Source organism: Aricia agestis, chromosome 11 (genome assembly GCF_905147365.1).
Source record: "Aricia agestis chromosome 11, ilAriAges1.1, whole genome shotgun sequence".
Lineage (NCBI taxonomy): Eukaryota > Metazoa > Arthropoda > Insecta > Lepidoptera > Lycaenidae > Aricia > Aricia agestis.
The window spans coordinates 2608049-2628134 of record NC_056416.1 but is presented as its reverse complement, the minus strand read 5'-3'; the positions used below and the strand labels follow the sequence as shown (position 1 = coordinate 2628134).

The 20086-nt window shown below is 37.1% G+C and overlaps 2 protein-coding genes across 3 annotated transcripts; one reads left to right on the top strand and one right to left on the bottom strand.

Annotated features, from left to right (window-relative positions):
* Positions 1-303: 303 nt before the first annotated feature.
* On the top strand, positions 304-9916 carry LOC121731642 (THO complex subunit 6). 2 transcript variants are annotated; one of them, XM_042121188.1, is made up of 5 exons: positions 304-481; positions 557-946; positions 2435-2597; positions 9487-9818; positions 9904-9916. In XM_042121188.1, exons 1-4 carry the CDS (start codon positions 378-380, stop codon positions 9805-9807), a joined length of 978 nt encoding a protein of 325 aa, XP_041977122.1. In that variant the 5' UTR covers positions 304-377; the 3' UTR covers positions 9808-9818; positions 9904-9916. The 2 variants fall into 2 exon arrangements, with proteins under 2 accessions (XP_041977122.1, XP_041977121.1); XM_042121187.1 differs by lacking the exon at positions 9904-9916 and having other exon boundaries at positions 9487-9869.
* Positions 9917-10287: 371 nt separating this feature from the next.
* Positions 10288-19151, bottom strand: LOC121731836. Its single transcript, XM_042121501.1, has 5 exons — positions 19118-19151; positions 17269-17354; positions 15135-15638; positions 11313-11533; positions 10288-10744 (listed from the first exon to the last, which is right to left on the bottom strand). Exons 1-5 carry the CDS (start codon positions 19149-19151, stop codon positions 10288-10290), a joined length of 1302 nt encoding a protein of 433 aa, XP_041977435.1.
* Positions 19152-20086: the final 935 nt, after the last annotated feature.

Sequence of the window (20086 nt, the reverse complement as noted above, 5' to 3'; positions counted from 1 at the left end):
CGTTATAAAGCCTATTTACCGTTATAACATTTAACGGTAATCCAGTCAAATTTTTACCGTTATTTCTAGTATCGGGTAAATTTTCATACCGTTATCTGTGCCCTTGAAGCAATAACGTTATGAAAAAATACCGGTGTTTGAAGCCCTGGTTTATTTGTCATGCATTTAATTAAAATAATTTTATGAATTCCATTACCTTCTCACAGGCCACAGCTCAGTTGGACAGTGGAAGAAAACAAGACGTCGCTTCGATGTGCACTTGACATTGACACTTGACAGATGCAACTTTTAAATAGTTTGTTTATAAATTTCTAACCTCTATTATTTTATTTGTTACAAATTATCGAAGATCATATAAAAGAATTTTGCTTCTAACTATGCTTGACAAAATATTGTACAATACCGTTCTTTCTCAAACATTTTCACCATGTGGAAAATATTTAGTAGCCGGTAATATTTACGGCCAGTTAGCGGTTTTCGAGTACGTATTTCTTCTTTATTCTGTTATTTACTGATTCTGTTTGGATGTATTAAATATTTTCTTCTATATTTTCAGTCTTGACTGCATTTTCAATCCGGTGATTGAGCTGCTCTCGTCGAATTTCAGTCAACCAAAGCATATACATAAACTCCAAGAGGGAAACCAGATTTGCAGTTTAATTACTGTCGAAAAGTTTTTAATTGTCGGCACAGTCAATGAAATATCAGGATGGGAATGGAAAGCGGTTCTAAATTCAAAATTGAACAAACCATCTTGGACAATAAAGGTTAACCCAAATTCTCTTCTAGAACAATGTGATGTGAACTCTCTGTGGTACTCGGAAGAAGAAGGGAGATTATACGCTGGCTGTGGAGACAACAACATACACTCATACAACTTAGAGGAAGGAAGACTTATTCAGAGCTATGAAGGCCATAGCGACTTCATACATTCTGTTCATGGAAAGTAAGTATGATTACAATAGTCTAATAATAACCTTAGTAATTGATAAATGTCTTACCTATGACTATCATTCTTATATAGGGACCTAAGCCTAACATGTTACTTGGGTGAATTTTTTATCAATCCAACATCGGGGCTAAAATGGTCGCTTTGGAGAATCATATAATTAATCATAATATGATTAATTTTTAAACTCCACTTTGCGTGCAATTCATATTGTGATTCACTTAGATTAATGATTGGTCCCGCGAGCGGCACTCGCGCGCGGAGACCAATCATTAATCGAAGTGAATCACTTTCAAACTCCACTTTGCGTGCAATTCATATAGTGATTCGCTTACATCAATGATTGGTCTCTCGCGCGCGGCGACCAATCATTAATCGAAGCGGATCACTATAATATGAATTATACTCAAAGTGGAGTTTAAAAATGAATCATATTATGATTCAATATATGATTCTCCAAAGCCTCCGGCATGTTCGCCGCGGCGCGCACCGACGGCTTTCAGGCGACTATTCGCAAGAGGTGCGCGTCGCTGGTGCGCCGCGTGCGGGACAGCCCCAACACCGTCCTGGCGATGATAGCATCATGAGTAGACTGCCCCTTTGTTCACCACTGCTGCAGTATGCATGTTACGCGCAGTGCATAACGTTTAGTATTATTATTATTTGTATTTAATTTTTTAATAGTAACTTCTTACATACAACGATCTTAAATTAATTTATACAAAGATGTGATTAACTGCCATTTTTATTAATTTTATTTTTTTATTTTATTATTTTATATATACATGATTTTAACTTTACAATTTTAATTTAATGTGTTTTGCTAAATGTCTTTTAGTTCATAAGTGTTCAATTTTTAATTTAATTTTAAATAGTAATTTATTGCATACAATGATTTTAAATTTATTTATACAAGACTTACAATGATATGGTGATTGACTGTGATTTTGATCTATTTTTATTTTATTATTATTTTTTATTAAGTATACATAACTTTAAAATTTCAATTTAATGTAATTGCTAAATCATATATTTTAAATGTATTGTAATTTTAATGTAATGACTATAATGTAATGTAACGAAAATTTCAAAAAAAAATTAAATGTAATGTTATGGGTCGCAGAAGCCTGAAATAAATGATTTTATTTTATTTTATTTTTATTATTTTATTTATTTAAAGCAACCATTTTAGCCCCGCAGTTCTTTTGATAGAGCAAATACAAAAACTGAAGCTTTTTAGATAAACAAAAGCTAAGTATAATATTAAAATCAGCCCTGTAGTCATACATGCAGCAGCGGCAGCATCCTGGGGTGTGGCCATGTCCTAGAATGGTGGCAGATTTTGTACATGGTGCAACAGAAATAAAGTGGCCTACACTCTTAAAAGTTTAAATCCTGCACTGATTAAAATCATCTCAGTAACAAGGAAAGAAGTTTTTTTTAAATTAATTCATTTAATCAATTGTCATTCTTTTTATCTTCCAGTGGCCAGAAACTGGTATCCGCAGGTGAAGATGGCTTAGTCCTGCTGTGGGATATGAGGATGAAGCAGCCGTACAACAGAATTGAACCCCACACCAACAGCAAGATAGCTCGCCCTGATATCGGGAAATGGATTGGCTCTGCTGCTATGGGCGATGATTGGATTGTAAGTATAAAGTAGTGTTTATTCTTAAGAATGTAATTTCTTGTTGTAAATAAATATGAACACTACTAAATTGGTGAAATGAGAAACAAAATGATACCACTAGAAGATGCTTACTTCCTAAGGCAGTATCACAGTATAGCAATATGACATATCCCTACAGTAGTGAAACGAATGTACTTGCGCAGAGCAATGGAGGGGTACCCGCGGGGAAGCGGGTGGCGCGGGCCCGCGTACACAAACTCGCGGAGTTTGTGTACCTGCGCCCACAGGGGTGACGTTGGCGCGTTGTCTACGAATTTTGTGTTGTAAAACGATAACTTATCTTATAAACAATGGGATATTATAATAAATGTTCAGTGTACGGATGTAAATCTGATTCAAAAAACAAAAAGGATTTAAATTTTCATAAATATCGGCTCACAGTTTACACTAATATTGTGTTGGCCTTGGCGGCATGTATTTGCATCTCTGTTTTATTGTTTACGTTGTAAGAAGTGTAACAAGGAGAGAAACAATATAGAATAAATTAAAAATCTTTCAAATACCCTGTTACATACTAATTAGTACCTACCCAGGTACACATATCAAGTGTAACATACCGCGCCTTTACCGCGCACGTAATAAGAGTTTTGAAGTGCTTCTGTTACACATGACGTGTGATTAATTATTGGATATTTTATATATTCGAAATTTCGAATGCGTCTTCATTATTTTAATCCTTCGATCGTGATTCGTGGATCCTTGGAAATCTTTTGTTATTCTATTGTGTCTCGCTCACCGGTGAGCTTATGGGGCTTGATGGGTTAATTAATTTTTTAAATAGAGAAATAAAATTATCTAAAAATAAAGTTTCACGTAAATATCTGGCAGTACGACATAATATGTACGATTCATCTACCGGCTCAAAAATTTCCTTTCCACTCCGGTCAGGACCTTGCTGATCCAGTCCCTTATCTTTCCTATAATTAACTATGGTGACGTGTGCTGTTTAGATCTTAATGCCGACAAACTCGATAAACTCGACCGATTGTTTAATAATTGCCTCCGATTCATATTCAACCTTCGAAAATTCGACCATGTTTCTTCGTATCGCTCCAAGCTACACTGGTTACCAGTACGTCAGCGCCGCTCTGTGCAGGCACTGTGTGTGCTATATTCACTGCTGCATCATCCCCATACTCCCGAATATCTCGCCCCTCACTTTCAATACCGTTGCAGCAGGCACGATAAAAACCTCCGATCCACTTCAAATCAACTTTTAACTTGCCCTTCTTACAAGTCAAGTTCCGTCCACTTTTCTTTTAATATCCAGGCTATTCTCCTCTGGAACGCTCTTCCTCCGGAAATCAGGATGTCAAAAACCAGAGATATGTACTTCTAAGCGCAGGGTACGTGAGTTTTACTTAAAACAGTTGGCAGACTCTTAGTTTTCATAATTTATGGCATAAATTAATATTTATAACATTTTTAGCATCATCATTGATCAACTATATATTATTATAATATAGTTATTATATAATAATATATTACGTATGGTTATTGGTTTTATTTGTATATAATTTTATGTGTGATACTATGTATATCATAAGTATAGTATAATATTATACAATATATATTTTATAAGTATAATATATATTTATTATTTGTTTTTCTGTCTTTTCCTCTTTCAACTCGACTGTCACCTATACAACTTTGTCCTTGTATCGCCCAAAGGTTGACTGGTAGATAATGCCATACGGCATTAAGTCCACCTTTGTACCTATATGTGCATAAAGTTTTTAAAATAAATAAATATGTAAATATAACACGCTGATTAAACAGATTAAATGATAACATTTGCATTACAAGCACAATATTTTATTTTTATTTTATTTCCCGTTTCGTGGCAACCCTGGCATATCTGCTCGGTACCTGTCATCGGTGGCGGCATCGTACGACGTCAAAGGCGTTTCGTTACTGTAGGGACTAATATTGCTATACTGTGGCAGTATTGAATCACTACCTTCAAGGCACAAACAAATGCAATTTAGTATTGTACAACTATACTTACTAACTTAACTTATACGTGGGAGAGCCATGCTTCGGCACGAATGGGCCGGCTCGACCGGAGAAATACCACGTTCTCACAGAAAACCGGCCTGAAACAGCGCTTGCGCTATGTTTCGCCGAGTGAGTGAGTTTACCGGAGGCCCAATCCCCTACCCTTTTCCCTTCCCTACCCTCCCCTATTCCCTTCCCGTCCCATCTCTACCCTCCCCTATCACCCTATTCCCCCTTAAAAGGCCGGCAACGCACCTGTAGCTCTTCTGATGTTGCGAGTGTCCATGGGCGACGGAAGTTGCTTTCCATCAGGTGACCCGTTTGCTCGTTTGCCCCCTTATTTCATTAAAAAAAAACTAGAAAAAATCTGTTGTAGTAGCTAATAATAATAATAATAATAATAATAAGGGGGTGAAGCCGATCCCTCCTAGTTGGTATCCCCGGGCAACACTTGGGTGCGCCACTCCAAAATAAGTGAGGCACCCAAGTGGCGGATCGTCGGTTCTGTCTTTCTCTTCGCTATCCTTTCAACACCTGTTTATTAATTAATTCTTGTTTTTGCGAAGTTATGTTTTTGTTTCATCTATCTTTCACCACCTTTATTTCATCTCTTACTATCGTTCAATTTTAGTTAACTCTTAATTTGTTTTAATATAGATTATATGAAAATATGCGTCTACGAAATAGAATAATACCCCAGGCGGGTACCGGCGCGGAAAGCAAAGGAGAATCCCGCCCCGGGCCTTCGGGTCCGGGCAGTCCTTCGTATTCTGGGGGGGACACCGTACCGCATACTTCTGTCCAGTCTAATACTGTTACAGATAACATTGTGCCAAGAAAGAGTACAATACAGTCATATCCATCTTCACCTACCTCATCCATCAGCCTGTTTTCATCGCCTTCTTCATCACCAAAATCTTACATGTTCGACACGAACTCATCCTCATCACGATCACATACATTATCACCTATGTCAGAAGATGCTGCACGGGTAGCATCTGCTATTTACCCCGCGTCCACCTCTGACATCACGCTGTCTACGAGCACCTTACAAAATAATTTACCACATCTCGTAGACCACAATATTCCACAATCACATCTTAGTAACACACCAACAAGAAGTGTTTTGCAGGACATGCTTCCTCCAACCACCCTCGCTGGAAAATGTAGGCAACGGATGAAATGGACTGACCTAATTAACAAAGAACTTCTCCGTTGTTACTACATCGTCACATCATGTGAAACAAACCTTACATCTTTCAGACCACTGCTTCATCAAAAATTCATAGAATCATTCCCGGAACTAAGCCACATATCAGAGCAAAGACTCGCTGATCAGATTAGAGTCATCCATCGTAATAATAGAATACCTGCTCATGTCCGTGAACAAATAAAACAATCAGTATCTGAAACATTTGAGGAATCTAATAGCCAAAACACTTTGCAGGATATAACTTCACAAACTAGCCTAGTGTGTAACATACAAACGAACAGTCAACGTCTAATAGATGACTCGTCTTCAAGCCATACAGCTACCTTAATCTCACATCCACCACTCACTCTTCCAACCCCTTCTGATATCATAGAACACGTAGTCATGCTAGATTCAGATGATACTATACCGTCCATAGATCCCAACCCTACAGACAACCAAAAAATTGAAGACATTTTTAAGGAAACGTTAATTAAATATGCCGGCACCGACCCATCCCTTAGACCCATAATCCCTAAACTTCAAGTAACACGAAACATAATTAAAACAGTTAATGTATTGAACAAAATTATTAGTAAGCATTTAGAAGAAAAAGTTACGCCTGATATAGATGAAATCCATAGTACCATATATTGCGCAGCTTTAACTACTACGACTTTACATACGACTACAAAATTAATTAACCCATCAGAACAAAATAAAACTTTAAAGACAACAGATTATATTCCAAAATGGCAGTTACGAATTGAAAATAGAATAAAAAATCTACGTAAAGAAATAGGGCAACTCACACAATATCTCAGTGGAAACCTTAACGCCAAAAAACGGCAAAAAATAAACCCCAAAAATTACACGACAGACCAATTAGTAGATCAACTAGATAAATTAAAACAAATGTTACAAGCGCATTCAAAACGTCTACGCCGACTTAAGATAAGTAATGACAGAAGAAGACACAATACACTATTTTTAAATAACCAAAAAGTATTTTATCAGAATCTCAACTCAGAAAATATTAAAATAATACAGCCACCAAATATACAGGAAGTCAAAACCTATTGGGAAAGTATATGGTCAAAACCAGCCCAACACAATGACCAAGCCAGTTGGATAGCTAGCGAAACACAAGAATACCAAAACATAAACATGATGCCAGAAATAATAATTAATAAAGAGGATGTAACGTACGCTATAAAGAAAACCCTAAATTGGAAGGCCCCAGGACCTGACAAAATTCATAATTATTGGATTAAATATTTCAGTGCTACACATCACTACATAGCAAATATTTTTAATTATTTCATTCAAGACCCACAGACAATACCAGCTTTCCTCACGCAAGGAATTACATATTTGAAGCCTAAAGACAATGATACAACCAATCCCACAAAATACCGTCCAATCACTTGCTTACCAACGCTATACAAATTATTGACATCCATTATCACACAAAAACTAAACACCCATATCATACAAAATAAAATTATCCCGGAAGAACAAAAAGGATGCGCTAAGGGGTCTATGGGCTGTAAGGAACAAGTAATAATCGACACAGAGATTCATAATCAGGCTAAACAAAAGCGCAGAAACTTATATTATTCATACATCGATTATCAGAAGGCGTTTGATAATGTACCGCACTCATGGCTAATACACGTTTTAAAAATTTATAAGGTTGATATTAAATTAATTAATTTCCTACAATACCTAATGTCCACCTGGTCCACCAGGCTTACCTTAAGAACAAATGAAGAAAATCTCTGCACTTCCCCAATAAAAATTAAACGCGGCATATTTCAGGGTGATTCGCTCAGCCCCCTGTGGTTCTGTATAGCTCTCAACCCACTTTCTAAAATACTCAGTAAATCATGCCACGGTTATACACTAGATAAGCTTAATAATATAAAAGTTACTCACCTGCTATACATGGATGACTTAAAACTCTACGCAAGTGACAGGCAACAGTTAGAACACCTGCTAAAAATTACTGAAAAATTTAGTACTGATATTAAAATGAAGTTTGGAATTGAAAAATGTAAAATTAACTGCATTAACAAAGGCCATCACACACAAACAGAACCGTTAAATTTAGAGTTTCAAGAAGGAATGATAGACAGTATGCAAGCAATAGATACATATAAATACTTAGGATACATACAAAGCATTACAATAAATCACAAAGAAATTAAAAATACATTAAAATCTAAATATAAACAGAGATTAAATAAAATACTAGCCACTCAATTATCTGGTCGGAATAAAATTAAAGCCATTAATACCTACGCCATACCCATTCTAACATACTCATTCGGTATCATTAAATGGACAGACACAGAACTTGAAACCCTTAATACCACAACGCGAATGCTATGCTATAAGCGTAATATCCACCACATCCACTCAGCAGTCGAAAGGTTTACACTGAAACGAAAATTGGGAGGCCGTGGTATCATCGATATAAAAAATTTACACTACAACCAAATAGATAATCTCAGAACATATTTCCTAAATAAAGCTAAAACAAGTCAATTACATAAAGCAATAGCAAATCTCCCCCATAAAGGCACACCTCTCCAGCTAAACAATGACCTATTTAATGTAAAGCACAAGATATTAAAAGACGCTGATAAAATACAGAAATGGAAAAGCAAAGCGCTGCATGGTAAATATCCTCATCATCTCGAACAAGACCATGTAGACCAAATTGCCTCATGCAGCTGGTTAACCCGAGGCAATATCTTTTCTGAAACGGAGGGCTTTCTAATAGCGATTCAAGATCAAATAATAAAGACACGCAATTATTCGAAATATATTCTCAAAGAGTCAATAGATACAGATAAATGTAGATTATGCCATCTTACTACCGAAACTATAGATCATATTACCGGGGGATGCAGCGCACTGGCCAATAAGGGATACACACACCGACATGACAACACAGCTAAACACATTCACCAACTACTAGCCATTAAATACAAACTCATCGATTCACACACCCCATACTATAAATACAAACCTCAAAACGTTCTTGAAAATAGCAATGTAAGACTCTATTGGGATCGTGACATAGTCACTGACCGTACCATTCTCAGCAATAGACCAGACATAACACTAACAATTAAACCTGAAAAAACAACTTACCTGATAGATATCGCCGTCCCAAACACCAACAATCTAAAACAAAAACACAACGAAAAAATACAAAAATATATTCCACTCGCCGATGAAATTAAACAAATGTGGCACCAAGAGGCTGTAAAAATTATCCCCATCATCATTTCCTCTACTGGAGTAATACCGAAGACCCTCGCCGCATCTCTGAAAACTCTAGACCTTCATAAAAACACTTATATCCAAATGCAAAAATCTATCATCATCGATACATGCTCATTAGTTCGCCGTTTTCTAAACCCATCCTCATCTTTCCTTACACCCCAATCATAACACATCATTAACATGAACCAGGTTACTTGGCTTCTGCCCGTGCCTGAGTCATCTCCCCGGCAAGAAGCCGAGACTACTCTTCTTTTTCATAATAATAATAATAATAATAATAACGTTTATTGTCGTAATATAGGCTTTTATTTGTTTTATTTATTTGTTTTACATACCACATTTATTTGTTTTATATTCCAGGTCTGTGGAGGTGGACCCAAGTTATCACTATGGAACTTACGCTCGTTGGACGCAGTGACGTCATTTGACCTGCCCGACCACGGCATCCATGTCTCATTCTTCCACGAAGACTGTGTGTTTGCTGGTGGCGCAGCAAAGCATCTCTACCAGCTCAGCTACTCAGGAGAAGTGAGGGTGGAGCTACCAGTATCTTCTACGACTGTGTACTCGGCTGTTCTCAGAACGAACCCGCACAAGGTTTTGGCAATTGCAGGGTCCAGCCCCGAAATTGACTTCTGTACGTCTTTCAATTATAGAGACCAGGTGTTGCATTTTAGATAAAGTTAGATTTAGTTGTAGCAATTAGTGTTAAGATTTGGAATAAAACACACTTTTTGATATAAGTTGGTGTTTTTGTTCCTTTCTCTCTTTCTCTAGATATTAAATATGTGAAATTAGTTATGTAATATGTTATTTAGAGACAAGTCAAATTAAGTGCACATTTTACCAACACTTATTCCTCATTTTTTGTCATTAACGAGAGAGTTAGCATTTTAGTGAAAATAGTAGGTATATGCCGTAACCACCATATTGATTCAAGAAATTGATTCAAAGGGAGATTACTGACCTTTATTATTAGGTTGGATTAAGTCAAATTGTCAAGCCAATGTTAGCTTGGTTGTGATCTGTCGGCTGAGCTTGACATAACCCAACCAACTTACGGCGGTCCATCATCTGCCTATGTATCAACTTCCCTGATTGCACACGTAAAATTGAAGTAGCCATATTTACTTATTACAACTTTATTCATAAATTATTTATTTAAATATAGCCGTGGCCAGCCACAGCAGCGGGTATGAAGCCTTGGCAGCCATCTTTGTTTTTCACATAGAACCACTCTAGATCAACATCACTCTCCACACCACTTCCTTGGAGTAGAACCACCACGTCACCTTTCTTCACACTCAAAGTTCTATTCCGGTAGCTACCTTTGAAATCACTATTAACCACTAGCAAAGTCTGTCTTTTTGTTTTTTTCACCTCCTTTTCGTGCACTTTATCGATATTGGAGCAAACGGATTTGGTCTTTAAATATAAGGTATCAAAGTCCTTTTCCGCGCAACTGGTTTTGTATTTTCTGTCTTTGGTTCTGTGTCGCGTCTCAGAGCGGGTTCTGCCTCGTAGCTGTTCTTTCTCGTTGTCCGTCAGGTTTCCGCAAGGCCGCGGGTAGATGTCCGTGCTGCTCTCCCAGCAGGGTGTCTTCTTCTGCAACGACGATCTGAGAAAGAGTTTTGAATTTAATTAAGTAGTGATCCATACTAATATTATAAATGCGAAAGTGTGTCTGTCTGTTACCTCTTCACGTCTAAACCGCAGAACCGATTTTGCTGATAATATGTGGTATGGAGATACTTTGCGTCCCGGGAAAGGACATAGGATACTTTTTATCCCGAAAGAATGTACGATTCCTACGCGATACCTATAACTAATTTTGGCGCAACGGAGTTGCGTGCGCCATCTAGTACTTGATAATTTACTAGAGAGATTGACAACGGCACTAAGGCATTTAATGAATACCTAAGTACTGTGCGATAAAGACTTCGACAGCAAACCATGGGCCACTTTATAATGTGTGTAATCCTTACTATAATGTTCGTAATGGTGTGTTCGTAGTGGACCGTATCATAATACAGTCCACCATGCTGGCTGACATTTGTAAATGTAAAGAGGTCGCATATTATGGGCCATGGTTCGCTTCCGCTAGTAGACAACTTGTCTACTCCCGGAAGCGGAAAGAAGAATGAATTTCTACAAGCTTGACTTCTAAAATATACTTAAAAACTCACTTGCTCGGCAATATCCCCAACGGCAGACATGCGCTATACATAATATACCCCTCATCCCCGTGCGGTGTCTGGACATATAACCAGTGCTGGTTCTTGAACACCGCGTTCACGACGGTCCCCAGCGCCAGAGTTAACTCTCGTTGTTGGTGATGGTGGGTCTGGTAGAGAGTGGTGGGAAACGCCACGACTACTGGTATGTTGCCGGGACGGTCGATTGTTGCCTGGAAAAGGGAAATGTTACCATAAACTAGTGTTGGTGTTTCAAAAAGTTTTTTTTAAACTAAAGTTGACGCTTCAACTGGCTAGTGGCTACGCATCACATGAATATGGCTAAGCAGTACCTACCTTTGAATGGTGCAGACTGCGTCTGCGCCATTCAACGGTACTACGGACGTACCGCGGACTCTAGGTGTCTATTGCACACTAGGCCGAAGTTACGCGGCGGAAATTCCGCATGATTACGCCAGCAATGTATTTTAAATTACTGATGACACACTATTCCGTCGCGTACCGTCCGTATTTTGTATGCGTTTGACATTGCGGACGTAATCATGCGGAATTTCCGCCGCGTATCTTCGGCCTAGTGTGTTTAGACACTATAAAAAAATAATAATTTAATAAATAATATCTATGGACGCTTCACACCACGTCAGTCTGGCCCCGTGGTAAGTACCTGAAGGACGTCTTGTGTTACGGGTACCAGACAACGGAAATAATATATTTAATACTTTTATACTATACATATATTTCATATTTTTATTATATATGATACACATAATATTTAATACACATCCATGACCCAGGAACTTTGAAAACATTTTGTTCCGTTGGCGGGATTCGAACCCGCGACCCCCGGCTTGAGCTTCCAACAGCCCACCAACTGAGCCACAGAGGTCGTCTAAAGGTGCGCGTCCACCGAATCGGAGCGTACGGAGCGAACGGATTTGTTGCTTTGTATTGATTTCTATGGTACTGCGTGCACTGGAACGTCATTTCTGCGCCCTGACAAACAACAAGCCATAAATGACGACGCTCCGTTCGCACCGTACGCTCCGATTCCGAACCGGTGTGCGGTGGACGCGCAGCTATAAACTCGTCTGCAGTCGTTGCGGTCGCTTTGTTTTTGAAGTAAAACTTCTTTATGCACGCTTTGCTTGGGGAGGCTGGCGAATGCGTGACGAGAGCGTTACGAAAAGCGTGATCGGGTGAGGCGAACGGAGAGGTGTGCGCGCACATTTACTTCTGTACGCATGCTTGGGGAGTAAGCTGGTAGATGCGTGAGCCGTGACGAGACGTTACGAAAGTGTGATCGAACGAGGGAACGGAGAGATGAACGCGCACATTTTCTTTCTCTCTTTCTCTCATAGCCCATGCACGCTCATGAAGTTTTACTTCAGTTGTGTGGTCGATTTTTTTAAAGAATCAAGCGTCGTTCGTACAAACAAACAATATTTTTATCACAATACATACAGTTAAAAAATATTTTAGTTAATTGTGAAAACAAGATTGAGTTTACTGTAGCCTACAGTAAACTCAATCTTGTTTTCACAATTAACTAAAATATTTTTTGTACTGTAGGTACAATATTTTGAGCACAGTAAAAATACATACTTACAGTAAAACAAAAGTACAACGGCCAGTAATTTAGGGATAATCGTTGATCCTAAATACATACCGCCGAATTTCATAAACGATCGACCAATTTCGCGCCAATTTTGCGGTTCGTGCCCTTATTCGAATTTTGAAACTATTCTTTTCAATCAAACCACTAGATTTTAACCCTTAATAACTTGTGATAGAGTTGAAAATAGAATGTAATATATTCGCAATTTTAACTGTAACTGCTGTATCGCAGAAATGAATAATGAACATGATTTACAAGAGCCGTACAAGAACATTATGGTTTTTTAATGGCTGTGATCGACGGACGATTTATGAAGTTGTAGTTGCGTTTTTGTGTGCATTAGATACAATCGTATCTATGATTATATTTAATGTGATTAAGATTAGAGTATGTATTAAATGTCGAATGTGAATACTAAATACTTGTGGACCTTCATTAACTAAGTTTATGGTAAGTATAAGTAAAATTAATCAAATTATAGGTTCTCAACGAAGCATACCTAGGCCTCAATCTCATAATAACATTTGATAGAGATATATTGTTAATTAATTTATTTATATTGGTCCTAAATGTTACCAAAAAATACTCACAGTTTAATCGTTTTGAATCTATTAAAATCGTTTCTTAATGAGTGCTGATTTCCATATTATGTAGCAATATGATATGGAAATAATTTTAACTTTATATGATATCTATTTCAAAAAATTACATCGGTATCATCATTTTGATCGCATACCATTGCATACCAATATAATCCGATTCGCGTATCGATCACGGTCTCAACGCGAATTATCCTCGCATATGCATGCACGTCAAACGTTGATGGATTGCGCGTTTTGGAAAAATTAAAAACTTAACAATACACATTATGTAATTATTTTGTGAGCAACAATGTCTTCAATTGCGAGTTTTCGATGTTTGAGAGATTGTACGAAAGAAATTTCACGAACGCCTTAATCTTTTGTTAGCAATTTACTGCTACGTATTCGTAACGAGAATTGTATGAAAATATATGATAAAAAAAGATACATACAGCCGAACGTATAACCTCCTCCTTTTTGGAAGTCGGTAACAAGTGACATCCGATTTGTTACAAGCGTAGCTGTTAATTGTTCCTGCTGTAAGCTCTCTAAGAATGCAGGGCATCTGTTATGCTACGAGTAGGTTCAAGTAATGACCTTCAAAATTACTCCTACACTGTCAGTTAAGTGACATTTTTTACCCTTTCAACCACTCACTCTTGTCCCCCCCCCCCCCCTACTAAATAGTTACACACACTAGTGGAAATACTAGTATTGCCCTTGTCTATGAAGCGCTTTTTCGACGTGTCAGAAAAGGCATTAAAAATACTTATTATGTTTTTGTTTATTAATGTATCAATTGTATTTAAAATATTTTCATTAGGAAAAGGGTGAGAGATCATTGGGTGAGAGGTTTAAATAACTGGAACAGACCATAAACACTATAGAGTCTTACGGTCGCACTCAGAGATATTATTATACTAGATGTTCCGCGCGGCTTCGCCCGCGTAATTTAGGAATGTCACGGAAACCGTAGATTTTTCTGCAAAAAAAGAAACCTATGTCCTTTCACGTGGTCTATTCTTCATGTGAGCCAAATAAGTAATAACATAAAAATTGCTCTAGTACGTTCAAATAAGAACTTTCAAAAAATGTCCCCCGTTTTTTCCACACTTTCCTCTATTTCTTCACTCTTATTAGTATTAGCGTGATAAAATATATCCCATAGCCTTTTTGGATAAATGGGCTATCTAACACTGAAAGAATTTTTCGAATCGGACCAGTAGTTCCTGAGATTAGCGCGTTCAAATAAGCCATTTTAAATAATTTCTCCGTTTTTCCACACTTTCCTCTATTTCTTCGCTCCTATTAGTATTAGCGTGATAAAATATAGCCTATAGCCTTCCTCGATAAATGCGCTATCTAACACTGAAAGAATTTTTTCAAATCGGACCAGTATTTCCTGAGATTAGCGCGTAACATATAAACAAACAAACAAACTCTTCCCAATTATAATATTAGTATAGATAGGTACTTAACTGGAATCAAATAGAGATTTTTTACGTATAAAAATCCTCATGTAATTCCAGTTCAGTAATTAACATTTGTCTCTAAGGTTGTAGTAAGAATCTGAACTCTATTTGCAAGCATGCTCTGCACTCCACAAAAATTACTCACTTCGCTTAAGAATCCATCCAGATCCCGTATGTCATACCCGAACTTGCTCCGTCTCTTTCTTCTGTGTCTGTGCCTGTGTTTCTTTCTTATCTCTTCTCTCTCTTCCGACCCCACGCTCGTATCCGAACCGGAATGTCCATTAACAAATTCATCGTACGCGTTCTTAAACCTTAGATTATGATAGAACTCATTTCGACCTGCAACTCTATCTTTCTTTCTCTCTCCCGTTCTTAGTCTCTCTTCTATCCTTTTTTCTCTGTTATCTATTTCTTTTCTGTCTATGAAGTCGCTTCTTCGTTCGTAAGTTCTCGGTTTTTCTTCTGTCTTCTGTAGATTTTCTTTCAATACCCATGTTAGAGATATTTTGGATTTATGTCTGGCTATTGGCGTCGAATGCCAGACTCCCATGTCTCCTATCTCAGCGTATTCTATTTCCGACTCGCTCTCTCCCGCGGTAACCCTGCAGTTTGCCAGCAGGTCTAGCACTTCACATGGTTGCTGTTCCTGGAAAATTGAAATTAGACTGTGAGTAAAAATCATGTATAGTTGAATAGGTATACTGAGTTGTAACATGCTTTCCAACGGTAAATAAAGTAGCTTTTTAAATTAATCAATTTGGGAACTACGATATCACAAACAGACATATCACGTAAGACAGATAAAACTTATAATATTTTATTTAAGTCAGATAATTCCCCAGCTCCAGCCAAAAACAAAATATCCTACGGGAATCCTATATTTACCCACAATAAAAAGTAGTCTATATCCTCTCCTGTATTGTATATTTATGCCAAATTTCATCAAAATCGGTGCAACTGTTACAGGAGCCAGTTAATAACGAGCCTATTTGATGCAAACAAGTAAACTTTTTCATTTTATAACACTTGTTAAGACATTCACTTTTAAGTGTGTTAATTGTTTAAATTATAACTTTAAGTTTAAATTATTACTTAACTAATGGTTATTATATAATCGCGCAGTGCAATATCCATTTAGTAATAATGTTACGTGGCATTATGTCTATAGTATTCAAATGAATCAATTTAAATACAAAAATTTTACAATAAATCGATAAACTTTAAGATAACATTAATCTATTATCATACTATCATTATTGTTGTAAAAGCGAAAGTTTGTATTTTTGTATCTTCCTCACGCGAAAACTACTGAACGTATTTTGTTCTTTGATAAATTGGTATAATAATATTATATTAGTTTGTCATCTTAATTTTAAACGTTTCTTTTTAATTTTAATTGAAAAAATTCAGATATTTGAATTCCTGACTTAAGTCGATTTTTTTCGGGATGTCTAATTTATTTTAAAGCAGTAAACGAAATTGATTTATATAATGCTATGATAATTATAATCGAAATAAGTTCATAAAGTAGTGAACAGGCTAATATATTAAATAATTATAACTATGCTAAAGTACTCACATACGGTTTTGCTCGATCGAGCAAAAACGTCGAGTAAAACCCGCGGCTCGGGATTTCGTCCACGCATTCAGCATTGCTCGATAGTTTTATTCTAAATCGATATATTTAATTCCATCAAGCCAGCTCGATGCGAGCCTTCGGGCAGCTCGATACGAGCCTTCGAGCTGTGAGTTTTGCGGTCCACACAGTAATTATTACTCGATTTGGAGTAAAACTATCGAGCAAAACCGCATGTCAGTACTTAGCATTAATATAGTTAAAACTGCTTGCAATAACATCACTTTCAAACGAAAAAAACTTGATAAAAATCTGTTACCACTTTTTTTGACAAATTAATCCACGGACAGATGAACACTTATTACAACAACCCTCTAATTTTATCGTGGTAAAACCATAAAGTTAATATACCTAGCGGAATAGAGCAACAATCTCGAGCTGTTAAAGGGAACCGAAATTGGTTTTCATCTGTGTGAAAAATATGTGTACACACTTACACAAGCATGATTGAACATGAATTCTGTGAGATTAAATTGTCAACGTGTGGCACGTGCCGACTGAACGTCAAAAAAAAGAGTGCTGCTGTCAGGTAACACACGTATCTTTTTACCACGCAGTGTTACTGATAGTGACATCTCTCTTGCTCAGGCCTTTGTTTCTCTTTTCCGCTAGGTATATTAACTTTACGGGTAAAACTTACCAAAGCTTGTTGCTCGTCGGGCTGCGGCTGCGGCGCGATTTCCTCATTTTCCTGGTAAGGAGGCGGCAAGTCCTTTGCCAATATATCTGTGGAGCATTCGACGATCAATTTCCCGCGAAAAAGCTACTTAAATAATTTTCACAAATAAACTAGCACTTGCACAATTTTAATAAAATAACTCCTATATTTTTACACGCGGAAACTAGACGGTATTTGTCTTTTATTTTTTCAATCTTTACTATAAACCCATATTAAAATTACACTTAACTCCTATATTGTTTATAATATTTATATTTTTCACTGTTATAAAGCAGGTTATTATAATAATAATTATTATTATAAGTCATAAGACTCATAAGAGTACGCGCGCTCGCTTCGCTCTCTTGGCCTATACTGCGGCTCTCTTGGCCTATACTGCGGCTACGCGCTACGCGGCTACGGCGGTAAGAAAGACATCAACGCGTCCGTAGCATATATCACGACATTTTTTTCATAATAATATTATAGTTTTTACTTTTTACGTATAATATATTTTCTTAGGTACTTATTGTGAGAAACTCCTAGGTCATCTACTGTTTTTTTGTATAGAACATTGCTTTTAAAACGTCGCTTTAAATGATACAGTCCAGATTTTTGATTTAGGTACATTTAATCGTAAAAATGTAGAATGTAGATACGTTATATTTTAAAAGATTTTATTTACTGCTACCTTAAAGAGTTACTTAACAGAGGTTTTGACATTAATGTTAAATATTAATTGAATTGTATTAAGAAAACATACATAATTTAAGTTACATAATACAACAGCAATTAATTAAAAGTTTCTCCCTTGCCTGGTGATTGCAATGTCTGTACAAGATGTAGCCAGTATAATTTGGACGTAAGTTGTTACTGAATTTTTACGAGAAAAAAGTAACGAACAAAAATCAAAATGTAGCAATTTAATAACCTTTCTAGCTATAAAGAAAATTTTAAATTTAAAATGTATACGTCTTTACAGACGCTGATATAGACTGATATATACGAAAATTGAGCAGTTCTGGAAATATTACATAAATACGCGTCGAATTGATAACCTCCTTTTTTTGAAGTCGTTTAAAAATGTACAGTGCCCGCGCGTTTCATCAAGTGATTTAATATTACCTTCTAGCTAAATGTAAGGAAGTTTTAGCAATATCCTTTTTGCCCGGGGTCTGTCTTGAAGGTAGCGTTCCAATCTTTATTCTTTGCCGCAAGCGACTGCGACTGATAAAAAATTTAATAAAATGCACTTTATGACCTAGCCTCTACGAATAATAAAAACTAAGGAAACATAGCTCCCATACTTCAACCGTTTTGAATTTGGTTCCTTTTCGCACACTAAAGTATGTCAATAGCACCTCTGCACGCCCAAACCGCTGAACCGATTTTGGTGAAATTTGGTATGGAGATACTTTGAGTCCCGGGAAAGGACATAGGATACTTTTATCCCGGTAAAATGTACGAGTTGCGGGCGTCATCTAGTAGGTTATAAAGTGGAATTTTGTTTGTATTTTTGTTGGTCGCGGTCGCTTGCGGAAGGATCGGAAAGCCACCCTAAGTTATACCTCAGAGCCATGCCACACGATGCGGTGCGGTGGCGGTGCGGCGCCTGACCGGTGCCTCTCCGGTTTTCTACATATTAAAATGTATGGTATGGCACACAGTGCCGTCCGGTGCGCTCTGGCGCTGCACCGCACGCTCATCGGAATCGAGACGAGGCGGGGAGGGGTGTATATGTATTGGTGGAGCTCGAGTCCGTCGCTGCTACGGTACTGCAAAACGTTGCGGCGCCGCACGCACCGTGTGGTCGGTAGTCTGGCGAGATTACCTGCGGTGCGGCGCCGCACCGCGTCGTGTGACATGGCTCTTACATAAGTTATAGAGCGTTTAATTCGGCCATAACTCACGGGTGAAATTGCACGCAATTATCGCGCTAATGACTGTATAGCTCAAGTGAGATATTTCATTGAAGATTAACTTTTATTGTGCTATTCGTTTTATGAGGTGTAGTCATTTCTCATCTTTTGTTTTATCCAAATTACGGGCAACGTCTAGTAAAAATTATGATGTTAGTTTTTACTAGACGTTGCCCGTAAATTTGTCGCGCACCCGACAGGTTACGATTTTTACGAAATAAAACTACATACTCTGTAGATTAGTTTACAAAATTACCTATATCAAAATTGAGGGTCAGAAACATACACCGATTATGATAAAATTACTTTCGTTAAACTAAGAGTGTCACTAGAAAACTAAATAAAACAGTTGCGTTATTTTTAATAAGGATTCCGTTTTTTTTACCTTAATGATCTACTACAGAGCTTGTTAGCATTTAACTACACAACTCTACGTAAAGACGGTAACACGCACAAATTAGAGCAAATTCCACACCTACCAGCTGTTCACTGTTCCTTTGTTCGCCTCTAATTAAAGATAATGATTAGGGCACAGATGTGAAACACTTTGGGCTTCACTCATGATATAAAAAAATGTTTATGTCAGTGCAGTGTACATTGTATACTCTGATAATGGAACATTAACGAAAAATACTTTACTTGCACTATTTCCATTGCATCTACTTTAATTATATTAATTTTTAGCAAAATACACGACGTGATTCAACAAGGTGACCAGCTATTTAATGAATTTCCACCAAGAACCGTATAAACGTATAATGGTTTATGAGTATAATCAATTACATATTCTGTTAATTTAAACCAACAACAATATAGTTTTGATGCAGTATCAATATTATAAACTCTGCAAAATTGTATTTGTATAAAATGTTAAATGTTAA